We start from the raw sequence: 18,911 nt of genomic DNA on the forward strand, positions 1-18,911 counted from the left end.
AAAAATCAGCCCAAAAATCAGCCCAAAATCAGCCCAAAAATCAGCCCAAAATCAGCCCAAAATCAGCCCAAAAATCAGCTCAAAAATCAGCCCCAAATCAGCTCCAAATCAGCCCAAAATCAGCTCAAAAATCAGCCCAAAATCAGCCTAAAAAACAGCCCCAAATCAGCCCCAAATCAGCTCAAAAATCAGCCCCAAATCAGCCCAAAAATCAGCCCAAAATCAGCTCAAAAAAAGCCCCCAAACCACCCCAAAATCAGCCCCAAACCCCTCGAATTAACCCCAAAACCAGCCCAAAGTCGCCCTCGAAGCAGCTGCAGGTGGGGGGAGAAGCAAAAATTGAGGAGTTTGGGGGATTTTGGGGGCTTTTGACCCAAAAAAAGCCCAAAAATCAACCCTGAAAAAAGTCACAAAATCGGCTCGAAATCAGCTCAAAGAAACCCTCGAATTAACCCGAAAAATCAGCCCCAAATCAGCCCCAAATCAGCCCAAATTCAGCCCAAAAATCAGCCCCAAATCAGCCCAAAAATCAGCCCAAAAAAAAACCCCCAAAAGCCCCAAAAAAACGCCCAAAACCCGCCCAAAAATCAGCCCAAAATCAGCCCCAAAAAAGCCCAAAATCAGCTCAAAAACCCCCCTCAAATTAACCCCAAAAAAGCCCCAAAATCAGCCCAAAACCCCCCATGACTTTAACCAAAAATCAACCCAAAAAAGCCCCAAATCAGCCCCAAAAAAGCCCCAAATCAACTCGAAATCAGCCCAAAATCAGAGCAAAAAAAGCCCCAAAAAAGCCCAAAATCAGGCCAAAAAAAGCCCCAAAATCCCCCAAAATCCCCCCAAAATCCCAGCACCCCCCCACTCCCCCGAAGCCCCCAGACCCAATCGGAGCCCCCAGCCCTCCCCACCCTTCCAGGACCCAAAACTCCCCAAAATCCCCCAAAACTCCCCCAAAATTCCCCCAAATCCCAGCACCCCCCAACTCCCCCGAGCCCCCCGAAGCCCCCAGACCCATTTGAAGCCCCCAGACCCAATTGGAGCCCCCAGACCCAATTGGAGCCCCCAGACCTCCCCATCTCTCCAGCCCTTTCCACCCTTCCAGGACCCAAAACTCCCCAAAATCCCCCAAAACTCCCCCAAAACTCCCCCGAATCCCAGCACCCCCCAACTCCCCCGAAGCCCCCAGACCCAAATCAAGCCCCCAGACCCATTTGAAGCCCCCAGACCCATTTGAAGCCCCCAGACCCAATTGGAGCCCCCAGACCCAAATGAAGCCCCCAGACCCATTTCAAGCCCCCCCCAGACCTCCCCATCTTTCCAGCCCTTCCCACCCTTCCAGGACCCAAAACTCCCCAAAATCCCCCAAAATTCCCCCAAATCCCGGCACCCCCCAACTCCCCCAAAGCCCCCAGACCCAAATCAAGCCCCCAGACCCAAATGAAGCCCCCAGACCCAATCGGAGCCCCCAGACCCATTTCAAGCCCCCCCCAGACCTCCCCATCTCTCCAGCCCTTCCCACCCTTCCAGGACCCAAAACTCCCCAAAATCCCCCAAAATTCCCCCAAATCCCGGCACCTCCCAACTCCCCCGAGCTCCCCGAAGCCCCCAGACCCAAATGAAGCCCCCAGACCCATTTGAAGCCCCCCGGACCTGCCGAGGGCGGGGTTGTGGCCCCTCCCGCACCAGCCGCAGCCGTGCTGGCTCAGGCACTCCCGGCACGAGGTGAGCTCGGAGCAGCCCCGGCACTGCGGGGCCGAGTGAACGCTGCGGGGCAAAAACGGCGGAAAACACCCCAAAATGTCACTCCGAGAGCCTCGGGAACCCCCAAAACCCCCCAAAACCACCCCAAAAACCCTCCGGGACCCCCCAAAAACCACCCGGGACCCCCCAAAAACCCCCCGGGAGCCGCCCTGGGATCTTCCAGGACCTTCCCAGCATCGATTCGGGACCTTCCAGGACCCCCCCAAACCCCCCAAAAACCCCCAAAATCCCCAAAATCCCCCCCAAACTTCTCGGGGACCCCCCCAGACCCCCCCCGGGACCCCCAAATCCAGCCCCGAGCCCCCCCAACCCCCTCAATGCCCCCAAATTCCCCCAAATTTCCCCCAAACTTCTCGGGGACCCCCCCAGACCCCCCTGGGGACCCCCAAAATCCCCTTTAGACCCCCCAGGGACCCCCAAAATCCCCTTTAGACCCCCCAGGGACCCCCAAAATCCCCTTTAGACCCCCCCAGACCCCCCAGGGACCCCCAAAATCCCCTTTAGACCCCCCCAGACCCCCCCAGGGACCCCCAAAATCCCCTTTAGACCCCCCCAGACCCCACCCGGGGACCCCCAAAATCCCCTTTAGACCCCCCCAGACCCCCCTGGGGACCCCCAAAATCCCCTTTAGATCCCCCCAGACCCCCCTGAGGACCCCCAAAATCCCCTTTAGACCCCCCCAGACCCACTGGGGACCCCCAAAATCCCCTTTAGACCCCCCCAGACCCCCCTGGGGACTCCCAAAATCCCCTTTAGACCCCCCCAGACCCCACCCGGGACCCCCAAAATCCCCTTTAGACCCCCCCAGACTCCCCTGGGGGCCCCCAAAATCCCCTTTAGACCCCCCCAGACCCCACCCGGGACCCCCAAAATCCCCTTTAGACCCCCCCAGACCCCACCCGGGACCCCCAAAATCCCCTTTAGACCCCCCCAGACGCCTCCTGGGGACCCCCAAAATCCCCTTTAGACCCCCCCAGGGACCCCCAAAATCCCCTTTAGACGCCCCCAGACCCCCCTGGGGACCCCCAAAATCCCCTTTAGACCCCCCCAGACCCCCCCGGGACCCCCAAAATCCCCTTTAGACCCCCCCAGACCCCCCCAGGGACCCCCAAAATCCCCTTTAGACCCGCCAGGGACCCCCAAAATCCCCTTTAGACCCCCCCAGACCCCCCTGGGGACCCCCAAAATCCCCTTTAGACCCCCCCAGACCCCCCTGGGGACCCCCAAAATCCCCTTTAGACCCCCTGGGGACCCCCAAAATCCCCTTTAGACCCCCCCGACCCCCCTGGGGACCCCCAAAATCCCCTTTAGACCCCCCCAGGGACCCTCAAAATCCCCTTTAGACCCCCCCCAGACCCCCCTGGGGACCCCCAAATTGCCCCCAGACCCCCCTGGGGACCCCCAAAATCCCCTTTAGACCCCCCCAGACCCCCCAGGGACCCCCAAAATCCCCTTTAGACCCCCCCAGACCCCCCTGGGGACCCCCAAAATCCCCTTTAGACCCCCCCAGACCCCCCTGGGGACCCCCAAAATCCCCTTTAGACCCCCCCAGACCCCCCGGGGACCCCCAAAATCCCCTTTAGACCCCCCCAGACCCCCCTGGGGACCCCCAAAATCCCCTTTAGACCCCCCCAGACCCCCCTGGGGACCCCCAAAATCCCCTTTAGACCCCCTGGGGACCCCCAAAATCCCCTTTAGACCCCCCAGGGACCCCCAAAATCCCCTTTAGACCCCTCCAGACCCCACTGGGGACCCCCAAAATCCCCTTTAGACCCCCCCAGACCCACTGGGGACCCCCAAAATCCCCTTTAGACCCCCCCAGTCCCCCCCAGGGACCCCCAAAATCCCCTTTAGACCCCCCCAGACCCCCTGGGGACCCCCAAAATCCCCTTTAGACCCCCCCAGACCCCCCTGGGGACCCCCAAAATCCCCTTTAGACCCCCCCAGACCCCCTGGGGACCCCCAAAATCCCCTTTAGACCCCCCCAGACCCCCCCAGGGACCCCCAAATTGCCCCCAGACCCCCCCAGACCCCCCTGGGGACCCCCAAAATCCCCTTTAGACCCGCCAGGGACCCCCAAAATCCCCTTTAGACCCCCCCAGACCCCCTGGGGACCCCCAAAATCCCCTTTAGACCCCCCCAGACCCCCCTGGGGACCCCCAAATTGCCCCCAGACCCCCCTGGGGACCCCCAAAATCCCCTTTAGACCCCCCCAGACCCCCTGGGGACCCCCAAAATCCCCTTTAGACCCCCCCAGACCCCCCTGGGGACCCCCAAAATCCCCTTTAGACCCCCCCAGACCCCCCTGGGGACCCCCAAAATCCCCTTTAGACCCGCCAGGGACCCCCAAAATCCCCTTTAGACCCCCCCCGACCCCCCCAGGGACCCCCAAAATCCCCTTTAGACCCCCCCAGACCCCCTGGGGACCCCCAAAATCCCCTTTAGACCCCCCCAGACCCCCCTGGGGACCCCCAAAATCCCCTTTAGACCCCCCCAGACCCCCCTGGGGACCCCCAAAATCCCCTTTAGACCCCCCCAGACCCCCCCGGGGACCCCCAAAATCCCCTTTAGACCCCCCCAGACCCCCCTGGGGACCCCCAAAATCCCCTTTAGACCCCCCCAGACCCCCCTGGGGACCCCCAAAATCCCCTTTAGACCCCCTGGGGACCCCCAAAATCCCCTTTAGACCCCCCAGGGACCCCCAAAATCCCCTTTAGACCCCCCCAGACCCACTGGGGACCCCCAAAATCCCCTTTAGACCCCCCCAGTCCCCCCCAGGGACCCCCAAAATCCCCTTTAGACCCCCCCAGACCCCCTGGGGACCCCCAAAATCCCCTTTAGACCCCCCCAGACCCCCCTGGGGACCCCCAAAATCCCCTTTAGACCCCCCCAGACCCCCCTGGGGACCCCCAAAATCCCCTTTAGACCCCCCCAGACCCCCCCAGGGACCCCCAAATTGCCCCCAGACCCCCCCAGACCCCCCTGGGGACCCCCAAAATCCCCTTTAGACCCGCCAGGGACCCCCAAAATCCCCTTTAGACCCCCCCAGACCCCCTGGGGACCCCCAAAATCCCCTTTAGACCCCCCCAGACCCCCCTGGGGACCCCCAAATTGCCCCCAGACCCCCCTGGGGACCCCCAAAATCCCCTTTAGACCCCCCCAGACCCCCTGGGGACCCCCAAAATCCCCTTTAGACCCCCCCAGACCCCCCTGGGGACCCCCAAAATCCCCTTTAGACCCCCCCAGACCCCCCTGGGGACCCCCAAAATCCCCTTTAGACCCGCCAGGGACCCCCAAAATCCCCTTTAGACCCCCCCCGACCCCCCCAGGGACCCCCAAAATCCCCTTTAGACGCCCAGGGACCCCCAAAATCCCCTTTAGACCCCCCCAGACCCCCCCAGGGACCCCCAAAATCCCCTTTAGATCCCCCCAGACCCCCCCGGGGACCCCCAAAATCCCCTTTAGACCCCCCCAGACCCCCCCGGGGACCCCCAAAATCCCCTTTAGACCCCCCCAGACCCCCCCAGGGACCCCCAAAATCCCCTTTGGCCCCCCTCCGACCCCCCCAGGGACCCCCAAAATCCCCTTTAGACCCCCCCAGACCCCCCCAGGGACCCCCAAAATCCCCTTTAGACCCCCCAGGGACCCCCAAAATCCCCTTTAGACCCCCCCAGACCCCACTGGAGACCCCCAAAATCCCCTTTAGACCCCCCAGGGACCCCCCAAAGCCCCCCCGCACCTGTCGGACCAGCCGCGGCAGCCGCCGAACGGGTACCGGGCCAGGTAAGCGGCGAAGAGGAAGCAGCGCCGCGCCGAGGGGCACCAGGCGCACGGCGAGGGGGGGGCCAGGCACTCGGAGCAGGTGCTGCGCCTGCGGGGAGGGGCGGCGAGAGCCCTGAGACCCCTCCCCAAAATGTGCGGACTCCCCCTCCCCCCAGGAATCATCCCCTGAAAAAATCGCACATTTTTTATGGATCTTCCAGGACCCCAAAGTACTCACAAATAGGCCCAAAAAAGCCCAAAAAAAGGACTGAGAGCCCTTCCAAAATATCGAGAGAGCCCTGAGACCCCTCCCCAAAATGTGCGGACTCCCCCTCCCCCCAGGAATCATCCCCTGAAAAAATCCCGCATTTTTTATGGATCTTCCAGGACCCCAAAGTACTCACAAATAGGCCCAAAAAAGCCCAAAAAAAGGACTGAGAGCCGCCCGAAAATACCGAGAGAGCCCTGAGACCCCTCCCCAAAATTTGGGGACTCGCCCCTCCCCCCAGGAATCATCCCCTGAAAAAATCGCATATTTTTTATGGATCTTCCAGGACCCCAAAGTACTCACAAATAGGCCCAAAAAAGCCCAAAAAAAGGACTGAGAGCCGCCCGAAAATACCGAGAGAGCCCTGAGACCCCTCCCCAAAATTTGGGGACTCCCCCTCCCCCCCCCAGGAATCATCCCCTGAAAAAATCCCGGATTTTTTATGGATCTTCCAGGACCTTAAACCCCCCCAAAGCACTAAAAGAGCCCAAAAAAGCTCCAAAAGAGCCCCCAAAAAAACCCCAAAATTCAAAGATTGAGGCTTGAGACCCCTCCCAAAATACCCAGGGGACCCTGAGACCCCTCCCCAAAATCTGGGGACCCCCCCCAAAAAAATCTCGGATTTTGTGGAGCCCCAAAAACGCCCCAAATCGCCCAAAATGGCCCAAAATCGTGGAAATTTCGGGGCGCTCACTGGCTGCGGGGGGGGGGGGCACTGCCGGGGGTCCCTCACGGCCCCCCCAGGACCCCAAATCCCCCCAAAATTGCCCGAAATCACCCGAAATCACCCAAATTCACCCCAAATCACCCAAAACCACCCAAAATGGCCCAAAATGGCCCAAAATCGCGGGGATTTCGGGGCGCTCACTGGCTGCAGGGAGGGGGCACTGCCGGGGGTCCCTCACGGCCCCCCCAGGACCCCAAATTCCCCCAAAATTGCCCGAAATTGCCCAAAATCACCCAAATTCACCCCAAATCACCCAAAATCACCCAAAATGGCCCAAAATGGCCCAAAATCGCGGGGATTTCGGGGCGCTCACTGGCTGCAGGGGGGGGGGCACTGCCTGGGGTCCCTCACGGCCCCCCCAGGACCCCAAATCCCCCCAAAATTGCCCGAAATCACCCGAAATCACCCAAATTCACCCCAAATCACCAAAAATCACCCAAAACCACCCAAAATGGCCCAAAATCGCGGGGATTTCGTGGCGCTCACTGGCTGCAGGGGGGGGGGCACTGCCGGGGGTCCCTCACGGCCCCCCCAGGACCCCAAATCTCCCCAAAATTGCCCGAAATTGCCCAAAATCACCCAAATTCACCCCAAATCACCAAAAATCACCCAAAACCACCCAAAATGGCCCAAAATCGCGGGGATTTCGGGGCGCTCACTGGCTGCAGGGGGGGGGGCACTGCCGGGGGTCCCTCACGGCTCCCCCAGGACCCCAAATCTCCGCGGAAATTGCCCGAAATTGCCCGAAATTACCCAAATTCACCCCAAATCACCCAAAATCACCCAAAACCACCCAAAATGGCCCAAAATCGCGGGGATTTCGGGGCGCTCACTGGCTGCAGGGGGGGGGGCACTGCCGGGGGTCCCTCACGGCCCCCCCCTGCCTCCCCCGGCGGCTGCAGACGAAGTCGCCCCGTTTGGAGTCCGGGGGTCCCAGCGTTTGCCACTCGCAGAAAGGGTCCTGGAAGGGCAAAAAAAGGGACGGGAGAAAGTCCCAAATCGCCCCAAAATCGCCCCAAAATCAGCGCTGAGAACCCCCCCAGAACCCCGCCAATAGTGAGGAGTGGAAAAGAGCCCAAATCGCCCCGAAATCGCCCCGAAAATGCGACGGGGATTGAGGTGAATCTGCCCCGAATCGGGGCTGGGGAGCCGCAAAAAAACCCCAAAATCAGCCCCGAAAACCCCAAAATCAGCCCCAAAAACCCCAAAATCAGCCCCAAAAACCCCAAAATCAGCCCCAAAAACCCCCAAATCAGCCCGAAAACCCCAAAATCAGCCCCAAAAAACCCCAAATCAGCCCCAAAAACCCCAAAATCAGCCCCAAAAACCCCAAAATCAGCCCCAAAAACCCCGAAATCAGCCCCAAAAACCCCCAAGTCCGCCCCGAAAATCCCAAATCTTCTGGAATTCCCCCCAAAATCCTCCCAATTCCCCCCAAATCCCCTCCCAGTCCCTCCCAGTTCATCCCAGTCCCTCCCAATCCCCCCCCAAATCCCCTCCCAGTCCCCTCCCAGTGCCCCCCAATCCCCTCCCAGTCGCTCCCAGTCCCTCCCAGTCCCTCCCAGTTCATCCCAGTCCCTCCCAATTCCCCCCAAATCCCCTCCCAGTCCCCTCCCAGTCCCTCCCAGTCGCTCCCAGTCCCCCCAAATCCCCCCCATCTCCTCCCAGTCGCTCCCAGTCCCTCCCAATCCCCTCCCAGTCGCTCCCAGTCCCTCCCAGTTCATCCCAGTCCCTCCCAATCCCCCCAAATCCCCTCCCAGTCGCTCCCAGTCCCTCCCAGTGCCCCCCAATCCCCTCCCAGTCCCCTCCCAGTCGCTCCCAATCCCCTCCCAGTCCCTCCCAGTGCCCCCCAATCTCCTCCCAGTCGCTCCCAGTCCCCTCCCAGTCCATCCCAGTCCCTCCCAATCCCCTCCCAGTCCCTCCCAATCCCTCCCAATCCCCTCCCAGTCCCTCCCAGTCCCTCCCAATCCCCTCCCAGTCCCTCCCAGTTCATCCCAGTCCCTCCCAATCCCCCCAAATCCCCTCCCAGTCGCTCCCAGTCCCTCCCAGTTCATCCCAGTCCCTCCCAGTGCCCGCTGACCCCGGCGCAGCTGCGGCAGTCGCGGTGCTCCTCGCACAGGACGCAGTTCTGGGGCTGCAGCACCAAGCGGGGAGCCCCGAAATCGCCCGAATCGGCCCCAAAAGCTGCGCAGGGAGCGCCGGCCTTGGGGGGGGGGTCCCGGGGGTGGCACGAGGAGCTGGGGGGGCACCAGGCGCACCCCAAATCCGCCAGGCACGAGAGGCACGAGGGGCGCGAGGGGCACCCCCCGGGGGACCCCCGGAAGGGCTCCAGGAAGAAAAAGGAGATTTCCTGCCCAAAAAAACCCAAAAAACCGGGATTTTTTTTTTTTTTTTGGGGGGGGAGGGGGGGGTTTGGGGGAGATTTGGGCTTTTGGGGGGGATTTTGGGGAGGTTTAGGTGGGGTTTTGGGGGGCTTGGGGAGATTTGGGGGAGGATTTTGGGGGGATTTGGGGAGGTTTGGGGGAGGATTTTGGGGGATTTTGGGGGGGTTTGGGGAAGGATTTTGGGGGATTTTGGGGGGGTTTGGGGGAGGATTTGGGGGGATTTTGGGGGGCTTGGGTGAATTTGGGGGGTTTTGGGGGGCTTGGGGGGGAATTTGGGGGAGGATTTTGGGGGGATTTTGGGGGGATTTGGGGGAGTTGGGGGGGATTTGAGGGGGGTTTGGGGGAGGTTTGGGGGATTTTGGGGGGGTTTTGGGGACATTTGGGGGAGGTTTAGGTGGGGTTTTGGCGGGATTTTGGGGGGATTTGGGGGGCTTGGGGGAATTTGGGGGAGGATTTTGGGGGATTTTGGGGGGGTTTGGGGGAGGATTTTGGGGGATTTGGGGAGTTTGGGGAAGGATTTTGGGGGATTTTGGGGGAGGATTTTGGGGGGATTTGGGGGAGGATTTTGGGGGATTTGGGGAGTTTGGGGAAGGACTTTGGGGGATTTTGGGGGAGGATTTTGGGGGGATTTGGGGGGTTTGGGGGAGTTGGGGGGATTTGGGGGAGGTTTAGGTGGGGTTTTGGGGGGATTTGGGGGGCTTGGGGGAATTTGGGGGAGGATTTGGGGGGGATTTTGGGGGGATTTGGGGGAGTTGGGGGGGATTTGAGGGGGGTTTGGGGGAGGTTTGGGGGATTTTGGGGGGGTTTTGGGGACATTTGGGGGAGGTTTAGGTGGGGTTTTGGCGGGATTTTGGGGGGATTTGGGGGAATTTGGGGGGGTTTTGGGTGGTTTGGGGGGATTTTGGGGGGTTTGGGAGGAATTTGGTGGAGTTGGGTGGGGTTTGGGGGGCTTGGGGGGATTTTGGGGGGGATTTGGGGGGCTTTGGGGGAGGATTCTGGGGGGTTTCGGGGGGATTTCGGGGGAGTTGGGGGGATTTGGGGGAGATTTGGGGGAGTTTGGGAGGGATTTTGGGGGGATTTGGGGGGAGTGAGGGAGGTTTGGGGGGGTTTAAAGAGGGGAAAAAACCCCAAATAGTGCGAAAAATAGCCCCAAAATCGCTGTGAAATAGCCCCAAAATGGCCCTAAAAGAGCCATAAACCAACCCCGAAAACAGCCCCGAAAATAACCCGAAAATAGCCATGAAATAGCCCCAAAAATAACCCAAAAATAGCCATAAAATAGCCCCCAAAATAACCCAAAAATAACCCAAAATAGCCATAAAATAGCCCCGAAAATAGCCCCGAGAATAACCCAAAATAGCCCCAAAAATAACCCAAAATAACCCAAAATAGCCATAAACCATCCCCGAAAATAACTCGAAAACAGCCCCAAAATAACTCAAAAATAGCCCCAAAATAGCCCTAAAATAGCCATAAACCAGCCCCCAAATAGCCCCAAAACAGCCCCAAAAATAACCCAAAAATAGCCCCAAAAATAACACCAAAATGCCCCCAAAACAGCCCCAAAAATAACCCAAAAATAGCCCCAAAGGAACCCAAAAATAGCCCCAAAAATAACCCAAAACCAGCCCAGAAACAGCCCCCAAAGAGCCCAAAAATAACCCAAAAATAGCCATACAATAGCCCCAAAATAACCCCCCAAAACCCCCAAAAATAGCCCCAAAACAGCCCCAAAATAGCTCCAAAATAACCCAAAAATGGCCCCAAAACAGCCCCCCAAATAACCCAAAAATAGCCCCAAAATACCCCCAAAATTGCCCCAAAACAGCCCCAAAATCGCCCCTAAATCCCCCAAATCTGCTCCAAAAATTCCCCAAAAATTCCCAAAGTTTTCCCAAATTTTCCCCACGGATTCCAGACTCACTCAGAGACCCCCAAAATTTCCCAAAACCCCGCCGAAAAATTTCCCAAAAATTCCAAAAAAATTCCCCAAAATTCCCAGACTTTCCCCCAAAATCCCCTAAAATCCCCCAAATTATTCCCAAAAATTTCCCAAAAATTCCCAGATTTTCCCCACGGACTCCGGACTCACTCAGAGACCCCAGGGATTTTTTTAAACCCCCAAAACCCCCTAAAATCCCCCAAAACCCCTCCAAAAAAACCCAAAAACTTCCCAAAAAATTCCCAAAAATTCCCCGAAATTCCCAAAAAATTCCCAAAAATTCCCAGATTTCCCGCACAGACTCCAGACCCCCTCAGAGACCCCAGACCCACTCAGAGACCCCCAAAACCCCCCAAAATCCCCCAAATCCCCTCAAAAAAATCCCCCAAAAAACCAATAAAAAACCCCCAAAAAAATACCCAAAAAATTCCCAAAAATTCCCAGATTTTCTCCACGGACCCCAGACCCACTCAGAGCCCCCAAACCCCCCAAAACCCCCCAAAAAACCCCAAAAAACCCCAAAAAAACCCAAAACCCCAAAAAACCCAAAAAATTCCCAGAAATTCCCAGAAATTCCCCAAAACTCACGGACTTCCCCCACGGACTCCAGACTCACTCAGAGACCCCCCAAAACCCCCCAAAACCCCTCAAAAAAACCCAAAAAAACCCCAAAAATCCCCAAAAATTCCCAAAAATTCCCGGCCTTTCCGCGCGGACTCCAGACCCACTCAGAGCCTCCCAAAACCCCCCAAAAAACCCCCAAAACCCCCCAAAAAACTCCCAAAAAACCCCCCAAAAAAACCCAAAAAAACCCCCAAAAAAATTCCCAAAATTTCCCCAAAACTTCCCGGCATTTCCGCGCGGACTCCAGACCCACTCAGAGACCCCAGACCCACTCAGAGACCCCCAAAACCCCTCAAAAAAACTCAAAAAAATCCAAAAAATTCCCAAAAAACCCCCAAAAAATTCCCAAAAAACCCCAAAAAATTCCCAAAAAATTCCCAAAAAAATTCCCAAAACTTCCCGGCCTTTCCGCGCGGACTCCAGACCCACTCAGAGACCCCAGACCCACTCAGAGCCTCCCAAAACCCCTCAAAAAAACTCAAAAAAAATCCAAAAAATCCCCAAAAAACCCCCAAAAAACCCCCAAAAAACCCCCAAAAAATTCCCAAAAAATTCCCAAAAAATTCCCGGACTTCCCCCGCGGACTCCAGACCCACTCAGAGACCCCAGACCCACTCAGAGACCCCCAAAACCCCTCAAAAAAACTCAAAAAAAATCCAAAAAATCCCCAAAAAACCCCCAAAAAACCCCCCAAAAAATTCCCAAAAAATTCCCAAAAAATTCCCCAAACTTCCCGGCCTTTCCGCGCGGACTCACGCTGCCTCCGGGCACGCCGGTGCGGTCCCAGGTGAGGGTGAGCTCGCTGCTGAGCCCCCCCGAGGCGTTCAGGTGCCCCTCGACCTGCAGCAGGTAACGATTCCCACGCTCCGGAGCCCCGAAGAGCCGCTCGGGCCGCGGCCGCCGCAGGGGCCTCGTCTCGCGCTCCTGCTGAGCCCCCCAGCGCCCCACTTCCTCCTGGGGGGGTCCCCCAATTTGGGGAGGGGGCGTCAGAAAACGGCAAAAAAAACCCCGGCCCGAAATTCCGCTTTTTTCCCCCGAAATTCCACGATTGGAGCCCCCAAAAGGGAAAAAATCGCGGTTTTTTCCTCGTTTTTGGAGGTGAGATCCCGAAATTTGGGGGTCCCGGAATTTGGGGAGGGGGCTCAGAGGTGGGGGAGCCTCCCCGAAAAAACCCCGTCCCGAAATTCCGCTTTTTTTCCCCAAAAATTCCACAATTTGAGCCCCTAAAAGGGCGAAATTGGCGATTTTTTCCTCGTTTTTGGGGGTGAGATCCCAAAATTTGGGGGTCCCGGAATTTGGGGAGGGGGGTCAGAGGTCGGGGAGCCCCCCAGGACAGCCCAGAGACCCCCCCCAAAAAATCCCGAGATTTTGGAGATCCCGAACGCCAAAATTCTGCTTTTTTCCCCCAAAAATGCCCCAATTCGAGCCCCCAAAAGGGCGAAATTCGTGGGTTTTTTCCTCGTTTTTGGGGGTGAGATCCCGAAATTTGGGGGTCCCGGAATTTGGGGAGGGGGCGTCAGAGGTGGGGGAGCCTCCCCGGAAAACCCCGGCCCGAAATTCCGCTTTTTTCCCCCAAAATTCCACAATTGGAGCCTCTAAAAGGGCGAAATTGGCGATTTTTTTCCCCGTTTTTGGAGGTGAGATCCCGAAATTTGGGGGGTCCCGGAATTTGGGGAGGGGGCGTCAGAGGTCGGGGACCCCCCCAGGACAGCCCAGAGACCCCCCCCAAAAAAATCCCGAGATTTTGGAGATCCCGAACGCCAAAATTCCGCTTTTTTCCCTTAAAAATCTCCAATTTTGCAGCCCCAAATCCCCTAAAAATTGTCCCGAACCCCCCAAATCCCCCCAAAATGCCCCCCAAAATCCCCTAAAAATTCCCAAAAATTCCCCAAATCCCCTAAAAATTCCCCCAAATCCCCCCAAATCTCCCCAAAACCCCACAAAAATCCCCCAAAATTCCCCAAAAATTCAAAAAAATTCCAAAAAAATCCCCCAAAATTCCAAAAAATTTCAAAAAAAATTTCAAGAAAATTTCCCAAAATTTCCCAAACTTCCCCCAAATCCCTGCAAATCTCCCCCAATACCCTCCCCAAAACCCCACAAAAATTTTAAAAAATCCCCCCAAAATTCCAAAAAAAATCCCCAAAAAATCCCAAAAAATTCCAAAAAAAAAAAAAAAAAAAAAAATTAAAAAAAAACTTCCTGAAAACTTCCCGAAAACTCCCAAAAATTCCCCAAATGCCCTCAAATCTCCCCAAAACCCCCTCAAAACCCGACAAAATTCCCAAAAAATCCCCCCAAAAATCCCCCCAAAAATCCCCAAAAGTCCCTAAAAATCCCCAAAATCCCCCAAATCCCCGAAAATGCCCCAAAAGTCACCAAATCGGAGGAGTTCGGGCGCCTCCCGAGGCGGGCGACCACCGCGAGCCGCTGGATGCCCCCAAAATCCCCCGAAATATCCCAAAAATCCCCAAAAATCCCCAAAAAATCCCCCAAAATTCCCAAAAACCCCACAGAAATAAAAAAAAAAAATCCCCCAAAAATTCAAAAAATAATCCCTAAAAATTCCAGAAAATCCCCCAAAAAATCCAAAAAATTGCCCAAAAAATTCCAAAAAATTCCAAAAATTTCCAAAAAATTCAAAAAACCCAAAAAACTTCCCGAAAACTCCCAAAAGTTCCCCAAATCCCCTCAAATCTCCCCAAAAGTCCCCCAAAATGGGAAAAAAATTCAAAAAAATTCAAAAAAAATCCAAAAAAATACCCCAAAAAATCCAAAAAAATTCCAAAAAAATTCCAAAAAAAATCAAAAAAATTTCCAGAAAAAATCCCCCCAAAATCCCAAAAAATTCCAAAAAAAATCCCCAAAAAATCCAAAAAAATTCAAAAAAAAATCCAAAAAAATTCCAAAAAAAATTCCAAAAAAATTCCAAAAAAAAATCCCCAAAAAATCCAAAAAAATTCCAAAAAAAATCCCCAAAAAATCCAAAAAAATTCCAAAAAAAATCCCAAAAAATTCCAAAAAAAATCCCCAAAAAATCCCAAAAAATTCCAAAAAAATCCCCAAAAAATCCCCCAAACTCCCCGAAAACTCCCAAAATTCCCCAAATCCCCTCAAATCTCCCCCAAGACCCCCTCAAACCCCCCCTAAAATCCTCAGAAATTCCAAAAAAAACCCAAAAAAATCCCAAAAAAATCCCAAAAAACCCAAAAAAATCCCAAAAAATCCCAAAAAAATCCCCAAAAAATCCCCAAAATCCCAAAAATCCCCCAAATCCCCGAAAATGCCCCAAAAGTCACCAAATCGGAGGAGTTCGGGCGCCTCCCGAGGCGGGCGACCACCGCGAGCCGCTGGATGCCCCCAAAATCCCCCCAAATATCCCAAAAATCCCCGAAAAATCCCCCAAAATCCCCCAAAATTCCCAAAACCCCCACAAAAATAAAAAGAAAAATCCCCCCAAAATTAAAAAAAAATCCCTAAAAATTCCAGAAAATCCCCCAAAAAATCCAAAAAATTGCCCAAAAAATTCCAAAAAATTCCAACAATTTCCAAAAAATTCAAAAAACCCAAAAAACTTCCTGAAAACTCCCAAAAGTTCCCCAAATCCCCTCAAATCTCCCCAAAAGTCCCCCAAAATGGGAAAAAAATTCAAAAAAATTCCCCAAAAAATCCAAAAAAATTCCAAAAAAAATCAAAAAAAATTCCAAAAAAAATCCCAAAAAAATTCCAAAAAAATCCCCAAAAAATCCCCCAAACTTCCCGAAAACTCCCAAAATTCCCCAAATCCCCTCAAATCTCCCCCAAGACCCCCTCAAAACCCCCCTAAAATCCTCAGAAATTCCAAAAAAACCCCAAAAAAATCCCAAAAAATCCCAAAAAACCCCCAAAAAATCCCCAAAAAAATCCCCAAAAAATCCCCAAAAATCCCCAAAATCCCCCAAATCCCCGAAAATGCCCCAAAAGTCACCAAATCGGAGGAGTTCGGGCGCCTCCCGAGGCGGGCGACCACCGCGAGCCGCTGGATGCCCCCAAAATCCCCCGAAAAACCCCAAAAAAATCCCCCAAAAAATCCAAAAAATTGCCCAAAAAATTCCAAAAAATTCCAAAAATTTCCAAAAAATTCAAAAAACCCAAAAAACTTCCCGAAAACTCCCAAAAATTCCCCAAATCCCCTCAAATCTCCCCAAAAGTCCCCCAAAATGGGAAAAAAATTCCAAAAAATTCCCCAAAAAATCCAAAAAAATTCCAAAAAAAATCAAAAAAAATTCCAAAAAAAAAAATCCAAAAAAATTCCAAAAAAATCCCCAAAAAATCCCCCAAACTTCCCGAAAACTCCCAAAATTCCCCAAATCCCCTCAAATCTCCCCCAAGACCCCCTCAAACCCCCCCTAAAATCCTCAGAAATTCCAAAAAAACCCCCAAAAAATCCCAAAAAATCCCAAAAAACCCCCAAAAAATCCCCAAAAAAATCCCCAAAAAATCCCAACAAATCCCCAAAATCCCCCAAATCCCCGAAAATGCCCCAAAAGTCACCAAATCGGAGGAGTTCGGGCGCCTCCCGAGGCGGGCGACCACCGCGAGCCGCTGGATGCCCCCAAAATCCCCCGAAAAATCCCAAAAATCCCCAAAAAATTCCAAAAAATCCCCCAAAATTCCCAAAAACCCCACAAAAATAAAAAAAAAATCCCCCCAAAAATTCAAAAAATAATCCCTAAAAATTCCAGAAAATCCCCCAAAAAATCCAAAAAATTCCAAAAAATTCCAAAAAATTCAAAAAACCCAAAAAACTTCCCGAAAACTCCCAAAAATTCCCCAAATCCCCTCAAATCTCCCCAAAAGTCCCCCAAAATGGGAAAAAAATTCCAAAAAATTCCCCAAAAAATCCAAAAAAATACCCCAAAAAATCCAAAAAAAATTCCAAAAAAAATCCCAAAAAAATTCCAAAAAAATCCCCAAAAAATCCCCCAAACTTCCCGAAAACTCCCAAAATTCCCCAAATCCCCTCAAATCTCCCCCAAGACCCCCTCAAACCCCCCCTAAAATCCTCAGAAATTCCAAAAAAACCCCAAAAAATCCAAAAAAATCCCAAAAAAACCCCAAAAAATCCCAAAAAAACCCCCAAAAAATCCCCAAAAATCCCCAAAAAATCCCCAAAAAAATCCCCAAAATCCCCCAAATCCCCGAAAATGCCCCAAAAGTCACCAAATCGGAGGAGTTCGGGCGCCTCCCGAGGCGGGCGACCACCGCGAGCCGCTGGATGGCCCCAAAATCCCCCGAAATATCCCAAAAATCCCCGAAAAATTCCAAAAAATCCCCCAAAATTCCCCAAAACCCCACAGAAATAAAAAAAAAATCCCCCAAAAATTCAAAAAAAAATCCCTAAAAATTCCAGAAAATCCCCCAAAAAATCCAAAAAATTCCAAAAAATTCCAAAAAATTCCAAAAAATTCAAAAAATTTCCAAAAAATTCAAAAAACCCAAAAAACTTCCCGAAAACTCCCAAAAATTCCCCAAATCCCCTCAAATCTCCCCAAAAGTCCCCCAAAATGGGAAAAAACTTCAAAAAAATCCCCAAAAAATCCCAAAAAAATTCCAAAAAAAATCAAAAAAATTAAAAAAAAAAAAAATCCAAAAAAATTCCAAAAAAAATCCCCAAAAAATCCCAAAAAATTCCAAAAAAATCCCCAAAAAATCCAAAAAAATTCCCCAAAAAATCCAAAAAAATTCCAAAAAAAATTCCAAAAAAATTCCAAAAAAAAATCCCCAAAAAATCCAAAAAAATTCCAAAAAAAATCCCCAAAAAATCCAAAAAAATTCCAAAAAAAATCCCAAAAAATTCCAAAAAAAATCCCCAAAAAATCCCAAAAAAATCCCCAAAAAATCCCCCAAACTTCCCGAAAACTCCCAAAATTCCCCAAATCCCCTCAAATCTCCCCCAAGACCCCCTCAAAACCCCCCTAAAATCCTCAGAAATTCCAAAAAAAACCCCAAAAAATCCAAAAAAATCCCAAAAAAATCCCCAAAAATTCCCAAAAAATCCCCAAAAATCCCCCAAATCCCCCAAATCCCCGAAAATGCCCCAAAAGTCACCAAATCGGAGGAGTTCGGGCGCCTCCCGAGGCGGGCGACCACCGCGAGCCGCTGGATGCCCCCAAAATCCCCCGAAATATCCCAAAAATCCCCAAAATATTCCAAAAAATCCCCCAAAATTCCCAAAAACCACACAGAAATAAAAAAAAATCCCCCAAAAATTAAAAAAATAATCCCTAAAAATTCCAGAAAATCCCCCAAAAAATCCAAAAAATTCCAAAAAATTCCAAAAAATTCAAAAAACCCAAAAAACTTCCTGAAAACTCCCAAAAGTTCCCCAAATCCCCTCAAATCTCCCCAAAAGTCCCCCAAAATGGGAAAAAAATTCAAAAAAATTCCCCAAAAAATCCAAAAAAATTCCAAAAAAAATCAAAAAAAATTCCAAAAAAAATCCCAAAAAAATCCCAAAAAAATCCCCAAAAAATCCCCCAAACTCCCCGAAAACTCCCAAAATTCCCCAAATCCCCTCAAATCTCCCCCAAGACCCCCTCAAACCCCCCCTAAAATCCTCAGAAATTCAAAAAAAACCCCCAAAAAATCCCAAAAAATCCCAAAAAATCCCCAAAAAATCCCCAAAAAAATCCCAAAAAATCCCCAAAAATCCCCCAAATCCCCCAAATCCCCGAAAATGCCCCAAAAGTCACCAAATCGGAGGAGTTCGGGCGCCTCCCGAGGCGGGCGACCACCGCGAGCCGCTGGATGCGAGCCCAGACGTTGGGGCCGGGCCCGGGGGGGCCGGGGGGGCCCAGCAGGGGGTGGATGAAGCCCCGGAATTCCAGGGAGACGGCGGCGTCACCCGGGGGCGTCAGCGTGATGGTGCTGCTGCGGATGATGGACACCTGCCGGAGATTTGGGGCGATTTGGGGCATTTTGGGGGATTTGGGGATTTTTAGGGAAGATTTCGGGGAGGTTTGGAGGGAACTGAAAGGGTTAAACGGGGGAATTGGGGCGGAATTTTGGGATTTTAGGAAGAATTTTGGGAGGAATTTTGGGATTTTAAGGGGATTTCGGGAGGAATTTGGGGGGATTTGGGGGATTTTGGGGGGATTTTGGGATTTTTAGGGAAGATTTCGGGCGGTTTTAGGGGGATTTGGGGAGGTTTGGAGGGAACTGAAAGGGTTAAAAGGGGGACTTGGGGCGGAATTTTGGGATTTGAGGGGGATTTTGGGAGGAATTTTGGATTTGAGGGGGATTTTGGGAGGAATTTTGAGATTTTAAGGGGATTTTGGGAGGAATTTTGAGATTTTGGGGGGATTTTGGGAGGAATTTGGGGGAATTTGAGGGATTTTGGGGGGATTTGGGAAGTTTGGGGGGAATTTGGGAATTTTTAGGGAAGATTTCAGGGAGATTTGGGGA

General features: G+C 52.7%; 2 protein-coding genes across 2 annotated transcripts in view; one reads left to right on the plus strand and one right to left on the minus strand.

The window, feature by feature from the left end:
* MEGF8 (multiple EGF like domains 8) overlaps positions 1-18,911 on the minus strand; it is a gene marked incomplete at both ends in the record, with an annotated part of 109,719 nt that overhangs the window by 82,899 nt on the left and 7,909 nt on the right. The window contains 6 exons of the mRNA XM_082299902.1: positions 1,648-1,761; positions 5,498-5,629; positions 7,349-7,476; positions 8,596-8,865; positions 12,222-12,419; positions 18,200-18,394. Coding sequence (XP_082156028.1) covers positions 1,648-1,761; positions 5,498-5,629; positions 7,349-7,476; positions 8,596-8,865; positions 12,222-12,419; positions 18,200-18,394 — 1,037 coding nt within the window. The remainder of the gene's footprint in view (positions 1-1,647; positions 1,762-5,497; positions 5,630-7,348; positions 7,477-8,595; positions 8,866-12,221; positions 12,420-18,199; positions 18,395-18,911) is intronic.
* TMEM147 (transmembrane protein 147) overlaps positions 1-18,911 on the plus strand; it is a 112,561-nt gene that overhangs the window by 26,275 nt on the left and 67,375 nt on the right. The window lies entirely within an intron of this gene.

Source organism: Coloeus monedula (genome assembly GCF_965178545.1).
Source record: "Coloeus monedula genome assembly, chromosome: 35".
NCBI lineage: Eukaryota > Metazoa > Chordata > Aves > Passeriformes > Corvidae > Coloeus > Coloeus monedula.